Source organism: Anabas testudineus, chromosome 17 (assembly GCF_900324465.2).
Source record: "Anabas testudineus chromosome 17, fAnaTes1.2, whole genome shotgun sequence".
Taxonomy (NCBI): Eukaryota; Metazoa; Chordata; class Actinopteri; order Anabantiformes; family Anabantidae; genus Anabas; species Anabas testudineus.
The window spans coordinates 22,669,468-22,679,821 of NC_046626.1; the positions used below are offsets into that span (position 1 = coordinate 22,669,468).

The 10,354-nt window shown below is 39.4% G+C and overlaps 2 gene segments (V, D, J or C); both read right to left on the bottom strand.

Annotated features, from left to right (window-relative positions):
• Positions 1–1,755: 1,755 nt before the first annotated feature.
• LOC113163361 lies at positions 1,756–2,442 on the bottom strand (the record flags this gene model as incomplete). The annotated part of the segment is given in 2 exon segments: positions 1,756–2,069; positions 2,367–2,442. Coding segments are annotated over 2 exon segments (357 nt in total), but the record flags the coding sequence as incomplete, so codon positions are not given.
• A 143-nt stretch (positions 2,443–2,585) lies between these two features.
• LOC113163877 lies at positions 2,586–7,473 on the bottom strand. The segment is given in 4 exon segments: positions 2,586–2,591; positions 2,739–2,853; positions 6,962–7,265; positions 7,356–7,473. Coding segments are annotated over 4 exon segments (543 nt in total).
• Between the last annotated feature and the right edge of the window lie 2,881 nt (positions 7,474–10,354).

Sequence of the window (10,354 nt, forward strand, 5' to 3'; positions counted from 1 at the left end):
TTTAATTTATTTATTAAATTGTTACAAGATGACTCGGTCAATTTGCCATCAAAGTCATGGATCTTTTACCGCAACTTCAAATATTGAGTACTGCCAGGCGAGAGGTTTTCTATGAATTTCTCATCGCCTTCCAAGGCAGGTTTACTGTTATTTTTCCCCATTATTAAACTATGACTTTAAGTCACCACACTGTGTACTTCAACAGACCACTGGATTTGTTATCACCGTTAGGTTTCCTCCAGTGCTGCTGCTCTCACGTCAATTGGTGACATCCACACTCATAATCACACTCTTTCATACAACAACCGGTAATACTTCTCCTAAAAATTAATGGCTTCTTAGTCACACTCGACTATGTATTCATAGTGGCTTTCAAAGGGTCCCACTCTACCAATTAGTGATTTCTAAACATACACTAATTCATGAATTTATAGTGGCTTTAAACTCCGGTCCCACTCGAGATGTAATCTATTTATAGTGGCTTTTAATCTATAGGTACATACAGTAGTATGAATGGATCTGCAGTGACTTACAGAATAAATCAGATTCATACAACATAAGAAGAAGTTAATTATTGTTTTATGGTGGAAACAACATTAATTATTTCACAATGACAGAAAACCTCAGTGTTGAATATTAGATCCAGACAATAAGTGATACGAGTAATAATTCGATTTAACTTTGACTCATTTGATTCTTGGTCTTTAACACCAACACTTCATGTGTTATAAAATCTTTCATGGGGGGAAAAAGGTCATTGTTAATAATACTGTTAAACATTTATTGTTTTCAACTTTGGTTTGACATAGTTGGACGTTTGGAAGTGTCGTCTGTATTAGATGTTGGAGGATTTGCTGTTACACTCTAACTGATCCACGTCCATCTTCTTCCTGTCATTTCAAACTAAATTCCAAACTCTGTGTTTGTCCAAGATTCTTGAAGTTTTTCTGTGGATTTCCTGAATATTGTTAATCACCAGTTGACAGTTTAGGGTATTTGTAGGACAGAGTTAGTCTCCTTCTAAACTCAACTCTTCATAGCTGACAGCTAAAGGAAAAGATTATTGTTATTTCATTATGAAAAATCTATGATGTAAAAAGGTTTTACTGGTTTTCTGTCAAGTCAGTCTTATATAGACAACACTGAACATCACAGGATAACCCACAGCACAAAGTTAACTTTCAGGTAATTACAATTAAAGCTAGAACTTCATATTACTCCTCATTAATAGAGTCAAATAAGAACAACCCCAGGTTTCTTTTCAGCACTGTAGCCAGGCTGACAAAGAGTCATAGCTCTGTTGAGCCTAGTATCCCCTCAACTCTCAGCAGCAATGATTTTATGAATTTCTTTACAAATAAAATCATAACTATTAGAGAAAAAATTGATCAGATCCTCCCTGCATATAGCATGGATTGTACAACAACTCTTGATTCATCTACCACGCTCCTACTTAGACTGCTTCCTCCCCGTAGATCATTCTGAATTAATTTCAGTAATTCATTCCTCTAAACCATCAACATGTCTCCTATCTTCTATTTGCATCAGACAATGGTCTACTCTCTATACTCGTCATGTTAGATCTTAGTGCTGCATTCGACATTATAGATCACAACATTTTATTACACAGACTGGAACATGTCATTGGAATCAAAGGAACAAGTGTTAGTTTTGAACAGTGTGTGAGTCCCTCTAGTGGATGTTGTTTTGCTCTTTGCTCCAAAGGTTTTTGTACAGAGTTTTGCTGTTTCCTGTCACTGTGGGCCTCAGAGCACAGTAGTACACAGCAGAGTCAGACACTGCAGCAGAGGAGATCTGCAGATCACCTCGATTTCTCTCTTCATTCAGTTTAGCAGTCAGTCGTGGGTTTGGAGGTTTTGCTTGAACCACTTTAGGTTCTTTTGTGTCAGTGATCAGGAGAAGATACTGAGGAGCTGATCCAGGATCCTGTCGATACCACTGGAGATTATCGGCTTTAACAGAATATTTACAGGACACAGTGACACTTTGACCCTCTGATGAAAACACCTCAGCTCTGATGGCAGTAATATCATCTTCCAAGGTTTTACCTAGTGAGAGAAACAACAGGTTTTATTTAGAGTTACAAATTCATCATTTAATGAAAATCACATTTTTAAATGTAGTTAAATATTATATATATATATATATATATATATATATATATATATATATATATATATATATATATATATATATATATATATATATATATATATATATATATATATATATATATATATATATTTCTTTGAAATGTTAAATTTTTCACTTAAAATATTCCAAATTAAATCTGTAAAGTTTAGTAAATGTTATATTTCAGGTTGTCTTATTAACACCATACGTACCTACGAGAGTTAACAGGAACAAAATGGCAGCGAGTTTTTCCATCTTTACAGAGGTGAAATACTGTAACTGAATGTTGAGGATAACCTAGTTGTTTGTTCTGATGTTCACAGCTGGAATCAAACTGTTCTCTGTCAAACAGCCACATCTGCAGTCAGTAGGAGGAGACTCAGACAGTGCTGACAACAAATATTAGACCCCTCCTGATTCCTCCTGTGTCTCTAAACCTGAGCAAACACAAAACGCAAGTTTGAAATGATCACTGGAGTTTTTGAAGCAAAACGTTTCTCCAAGACCAAAATGAGCAGTGTGAAAAAGTAATCAGCCCCTGAACTAGAGGTCCAGACTTTGACCAGGTCACTCCACAACTTTACTTTGATTTCTTTGGAGACTTTCACGTGTCGACTTCCTCTGATGATCATCGTCGAGCTGCAGTTGTTCTTCAGCTTCATCTCAAAGACTGATGACCTGATGTTCTCCTTCAGGATTCTCTGGTAGAGAACAGGATTCATGTTTAAAATGAAACCATCTTCCAGCCCAGTTGACGTCATCCCAACTAAGTTCTTAATCTCGATCATTGATTCGCTTGCTCCCTCTCTCCTGAATATTTTCAATACTTCTCTGTCCACTGGGATTGTGCCAGATTATTTTAAAATTGCATCTGTGCAACCTCTTTTGAAAAAACCTGGTCTAGATCCCTCATCCCCCGAAAACTACAGACCAATCTCCAAACTACCCTTCATATCAAAGATTTTAGAAAAGTACGTGTCTAAACACTTATTTCTAGCCGCAGAAAACTATAACATCTTTGACGAATTGCAATCTGGTTTTCGCAAACACCACAGCACAGAGACCGCCCTACTGAAGGTAACCAATGACATTCTGTTGGCTTCTGATGCTGGTTTGTGCTCTATTCTTGTCCTCCTTGATCTTAGTGCTGCTTTTGATACAGTAGACCACCAAATTTTGTTAGACCGGCTAAAGCACTGGGCTGGAATAGAAGGCACTGCACTGGACTGGTTCTCCTCATACCTGTCCAACAGATCGTTTTGTGTTACCGTTAATAACTACAAGTCGTCTTTTTCTCCTGTAAAGTACGGAGTCCCACAAGGTTCAGTGCTGCGGCCAATCTTGTTCTCTTTGTATATGCTCCCTTTGGGACATGTTATTCGCAAACATGGTGTTTCTTTTCATTGCTATGATGACACTCTGTACTGTCCCTTTAAGATATCAGACCACGGGGGACTGAGTTCCTTACATGAGTGTATAAATGAGATAAAAAACTGGATGGCTCAAAATTTCCTGCAGCTGAATTCTGACAAAACAGAAATAGTTGTCATCAGTCCACAACGTGTAGCCAAACACATTCTGCCCTGCACAGATTCTCTCTTAGCTAATTCTAAGCCCACTGCAAAAAGTCTTGGTGTTTGGTTTGATAGTAAACTTAACTTCGAGCATCATGTCAAAAAGCTTGTCCAGGCATGTTTTTATCATCTTAGAAATATCTCCAAAATACGTTCAATTCTTTTTCATGACACTGAAGTAATCTTACACGCATTTATTTCCTCACGCCTTGACTATTGCAACAGTCTGTTCACCTGTCTCAGCCAGAAATCTATTAATCGGCTCCAGATTGTTCAGAATTCTGTTACGAACAGACTAACGGGACGAACGAGTAAGAACAAAAAGAGGTTTTATTAACAAAGTGCAGGGGACACAGGGAACTAACAAACATGAACAAAGTATCAAAAGAAAGAGACCCGAACACACGGTGCTACAAAGTACAAACAAAACCTAAACCCGACATACAAAGTAACAACTAATAAACCACAAGACAAAAATACAAACTACAACTCACTAAAAGACATACAAAGTGACAAACGAAAATCACTGCCGAGGGCAGGAAAACGAGAACAAAACATACAAAACTAACAGGACAAAGTATCAACAAAAAAACACTGCATGAACGCAGACCAAACAAACCAAACGTACAAACAAAATGGAGGTTCCTGACGAACAAACAGACAGACAGACAGACTAACCAGATTCTTGGAGGAGTAGTGTGAGAGCATGAAAGTCAATGTGCGACAAACCAGCACCGAACTGAGGACTGAGGGGTGCTTTTAAAACAGAGGGAGTAACAGGTGCATTGAGTCTGTAATTAGTCCAGAGTGTGGAGAGTGGGGGAAGAGGAAGTCCATATATGGGTGTGTGGCAGGAGAGTGAGACAGAACAAACATAACAGACAGGGGCAGAGGGAGGAATCGTAACAGAATTCAGCTGCAAGACTCTTAACTAGAAAAAGAAAATAAGATCACATCACTCCTGTATTAGCTTCCTTACACTGGCTGCCAGTATGTTTTAGGATTGATGTTAATTTTATTAATAACTTTTAAAGCTCTGCATGGCCTTTCCCCCAGCTATTTATCCCAGCTTTTAAGGCCTTATGAGCCTGCACGTAGCCTGAGATCCTCTGGTGGAAATCTTCTGTATGTCCCCGATGTCAGCATGACTACAAGAGGTGACAGAGCGTTTTCAGTTAGAGCCCCTAAACTCTGGAACAGCTTACCCGAGCATATAAGATCAGCTGACTCAGTAACATCTTTTAAAACTCTCCTTAAAACATACCTCTACCGGCGAGCCTTTTGCGATCTTCTGTAAGCTAAAACAAATCTGTCCTTGGGAAGACTCTCCATTAGATTACAATGCCTTTACGTTGGAACTGGTCTTCCCCAAGGACCGATGTGGTAGTTGTTTGTATTATTGTTTTGTTTGTATAGCTGTTTCCTGCTCCCCAACCGGTCGAGGCAGATGGCCGTTTAACTTGAGCCTGGTTCTGCTGGAGGTTTCTTCCCCTAGGGGGAGTTTTTCCTCTCCACTGTTTGCCTAGTGCTTGCTCAAGTTGATCTTGTTGGGCTACATGTGTTTCTTGTCTGTCTTGTGAAGCACTTTGTAACATATGTTTAGAAAAGTGCTCTATAAATAAATGTATTATTATTATTATTATTATTTCTGCCCAGTGTCCATCAGACAGCAGAGTCACAGTAACTGACTTTTATTGAATTACAGTTCATTGGATCCTAGAATCTTTGGAGACCTGCTGTGTTCTGTGGTGTCAGTTTTTCTATCTCTTGAGCCAATTTGATCAAATTCTTTCTTAATAGTGTCAGAAATGAAGTTTTTCATAAAAATCCGACAAAGAGACAGAAACAGTGTTGTTGGGTTTATTAAGGTCAATATACTGAGACACAGCTGAATAATGTCAAAATAAATGCCTTCAAGTTGTCTCTTTAAATACAGCTCAGTGCTCCTCTTTACTCAAACCAAGCACAGTTCAAGTCTTATTCTTTCATCTAATTCCAATAAACCCTCTTTTCTTCACTACCTATGTGTTTTCACATCACTGTACCATGTATGGCAGTTACCCCTCTGTACGCCTGCACTTCTTCTTGTACATAACAGGACCTATACATTAGAAGTCAGTATTGAGTTCATGTCTCTGAGTGTCTCATGAAGGTGGAGACACTAAAAGACTAATTTAACTGATTAGGAGGGCTGGCTCTGTTCTGGGGGTGGAGCTGGACCCTCTACATGTTGTGGCTGAAAGGAGGATGCTGTCCAAACTCCTCTCAATCCTGGACAATCCCTCCCACCCACTGCCCAGTGTGTTGGTTGGACAGAGGAGCACGTTCAGCCAAAGACTGATTAACATTAAATGTTCCACAGAGCGCCACAGCCTCCCCCCTCTGTAAGGGGTGGGGGAAGTGAAAGTGTCAGATACTTGCTGTGAATCTATATATTTTGACCCAATTTCATTTATCTATTTTACATATTCTGTATATATATATTGAGTTTTTCGGTATTGATGTTATTGTGTATTTATGTTTGTGTATTTATGTTGGTGTTGGATCTTTCCTGGTTGTGGTTCCTTTTCTTTCTGTCTGTTTTGAGAACAATGGTAATGAGGCAAAACAATTTCCCACTGGGATTAATACATTTTTTTGAATCTTGAATCTCGAGTCTCTCAGACAAGTTAGAGGATTTTCAGAACAGTTCCTGGAATGATTTTGAAAGTTGCTCCATTTAAGGGAAGCTTCCAGGTCTATGTTCAGTTCTTCTAGTTCAGTTCAGCTCATCATGATGACTAGTGAGGGAGGCCACCAAGACACCACGTCTGAAGCTTCAGCAGTGAGATGGCAGAGACTGTTCATACAACAACTGCTGCCTGTTTCTTCACCAGTTCAACTTTTAATGGGAGAGAAAATATGAATATGTATAAAACAAAATGAGCATTAGTTGGATTAAGGTGATGGAGGAGCTGTGTGGTGCTGCTCTGGTCTCTACCCAATATTTACAATTCCATGTGACCAAGATGTGAAATGAAAGAGTCGAGGATGAGCCGACCCCTGTCGAGAGACCTACTACTGAAAACAGTTCTCAGAGACTCTTCAACACAACTGTGTCTCATGAGCATAAAGAATCAAGACTTAAGTTGAACAGTGTGTGAGTCCCTCTAGTGGATGTTGTGGAGTTTTCTGTTTCTTTGCTCCAAAGGTTTTTGTACAGAGTTTTGCTGTTTCCTGTCACTGTGGGCCTCAGAGCACAGTAGTACACAGCAGAGTCAGACACATGAAGCTTCTGGATCTTCAGAGGAACTGATCTAAAGGTGGAATTCAGTCTAGAAGAAAATCTCTCCTTAAATTCATTCTCTGTTTTCCCCTGGCCGATCTTAAAGCGGCTCAAGATGAATCTGGGTCTGTTGTTTCCATCCTGTTTGTACCAGAACAGATAATCATTTGATGAACTGCTGTTGTACAGACAGTCCAGTGTTACTGTGTCTCCTTCAGTCTGAGTCTCGTCTCCTTCTGGTTGCAGCACGTTGTCTTTTTGTGCTCTGCATCCTGTAAAACACCAACAAACAGTATCAGTGTGCTGTTAGAGAATCATGTCAATGTTGGATTGATATCAAAGAAACAGAGTTGTGTTCATACCAAGGCACATAGCAGCCAGCAGCACTGAGATGAACAGAGGCATCATATCTGCAGTGTTGAGGAACTGGGAGCTACAGCGAGTAGAAAGAAGGCTGTGATCTCTCTGTTTAGTCTTCATCAACACTAAGTTGGTGGGTTAGAAGGAGGAACCTCCGTCACCACTTGGATCTGTAGTTTCAGTCTCTCTGATCCTCTTCCTCCTGGTTCACAGCCTGGTGGCAGCATTTTGTCTTTTTATACAGAGAAAGACAAAATGTCTCTGTGTTGATTTAAAGGACTGATCAGTTTTTCAGGGTTTTTACACAGAGTCGCAGTCTTCATGCTCCACAAGTGAGGAGATCAGCTACAACATGAATCTGCAGATAATTACAGTAAATCTCAGAGTCAAAGATCATAAATGTTTTAGGTTTATGAATAGATTCCACTCAGGTTGTTATTAACACGTTCCATTACAAAACCAGCTTTACTTAACCACATTTAAAGGGTTTTAAGAAGAAGCCTTTATTTGTCATATATCCCATGTTCATGTCACAGTGAAATGTGTCCTCTGCATTGAACCCACCCTCCTGGGGGGCAGTGGACGCCATGGAGCCACCAGGCCAGCTAGTGGAACATCAATGTTTTTATGTGGTACAGTTGTAAAATAGATGTATTAGAGAGTAACAACCCCACTGAAGAGGAGCTTCTCCTAAAGGTAAGCTGAGACTGGTTCACACTCATGTGACATTTTTGGTCACAGGATGGATTAAAAACATAATTAGTATTAGACCACAACACCACCATTTCCACAGTGTTTTATCTTCTAAGAATCTCAGATCCAGAAGCTTCAGCTGTCTCTGATGTACTATTGTGCTCTTCAATCCACAGCCACAAGAAACAAACAGAAATAAAATTTAACATAAACTGATTAAATTAGAGGAGTTTTTCCTCTCCACTGTCTCCTGGTGCTGCTCAGTGGGGTTGTTGGGTTTTCTATAGAATTCTGTATACAGTTATATTCTGTAAGGTCTTAAACCTTAGACACTGTGAAGTGCTTTGAGACGACTAAAGTTGGGATTTGGTGCTATACAAATAAAATGGAATTGAAAAATTTAATTGAACATGATCCAAGAGGAGTCGGTCGGTCCAATGACTGATTTCAAACTTGTCTGAACAGCAAATGTGAGAATTTATTCTCCACTGTGACAAACACACTTCTGACCTCACTTTCTGACAGGGGTCAGACTCCACTACCAGAGACGACGGAAAGGCCAGAATGTGGGATATATTACAACTAAATGTCACCCAATAGGATTTGTTGAGGTTGTTCCCTGTGGTAACACCTTAACACAGGGGGGTCAAACTCTAATTCACAGTGGGCCAAAGTTAAAAACTGGGACAAAGTCGTGAGCCGAACTCAATGTTTATTGAAAAATAACTGCATTGTGCACGTTTTCCATCTCTCCAGATAAAAATGTTGAACCTTTTCATATGGAAACAAACTTTAGTTTTGAGTAAACATTGAATCTGGAGAAAGCAAAGTTTAATATTATAAACAAATGAGAAATTACATTTCAAATAAAACACATCAGTCGTATTCGCTTCTTATTTAAATGAATAAAAAATATTAATAATTCTCTCTGTAGTCTTTCAAGTTCCTTTTTAATAATAATCTTTTCTCACAGGACAACAACTGAACAACCAAAAAATAATAATAATTTACTGCTTTTAACTATTAACACTAGAAAAAGTGCATGAAGACAGCACCATTCAAGCTCCGTTTGCTACACTCTGATTTACATTGGTTCAAGCCTGATACCTGGCATCTCTTCTTAGATGCAAGTGCATCAACGTCTGGGGTTAAGCTCTGAGCTGAGGAAATCCAGCATGTCGGGGAGGAATCATGGAAACTGTTTGGAGGTTGGTTGATGTGCTTTCCACGTCAACCGCAGGATTACTGGATTACAACGGATTACTGAGCAGTTCAAATCTGAATTTCTGGGCTTCAAAGTCAGCAAATCGTCGGTAAACTCGGAGCACGCTGAGTCTTATAGCGATCTGTGCACTTGGCATCTTTCATTTGACCATTTTTGGGGAGGGGTGGATTAAGTTTGTCCGATGTGATGGTTGCATGGATGCTTATGATTGTCAACAAACAAGGAGGAGGGCGTGGTGGTCTCGACTGATGAGCCAACAAAGCATTCTGGGATTTGTAGTATTAGCGGTGTATGTGCTGTATACAGCTCTGATACACCAAATATAATTACACCACGGGCCGTGAGTTTGACACATCTGCCTTAAGAGAAAGAACCACAGAGAGAACTAAACTAAGACCAATAAAGAACTGAGTGTGTGATGGTAAAAACTTCTATGTAGATGACTCCACTCAAATCAGGAAGTCTTTGAAAAACACAATTTAAAAAAGAATGAATTTATTCAATGAACTAATTTTTTACACATTAGTACATCAGAGAGCTGAAGCTTCTGGATCAGATTCAGATCAGGGAGTTCTGATACTAGTTCTGTTTTTAATTCATTCTGTGACTAAGAAATGTCTCATGGATGTGAACCAGTTTCAGCTTCAACATACAAAACGTGAATGTTGCTAAGGGAGGAGTCTCAGCTGATAGTTCAGGTGTTTTCTGTTCCTCTTGTTCCCTCTCATTCACACATGTTTTCTGTTTTGCTGTTTCTAACCTTCATCCCTCTTCTTTCCAGAGCACACCTCCACCTCTCTAGATTTTCATCCACCTGTTCTTACCACAGATCAGAATGTCATCTGCAAACATCATAGTCCACCTCTGTCTCTTTACCTCCCCAACCTGTACCTCTTTCGCTGTATTGTAGAAGAAAAGAGCAACTTCAGTATGAAAGAACGCAAGAGATACTAAGCAGGACAAGGGTTCACAGATAGGACATGGGTAGGAGATGGAGTTCTGGGTCACAAGGTCACGAGTGAAAAACACAGACCTGTAGTGGGAATTTATCGTATAAACAGTCTATGTGTAGAAGAATTGATG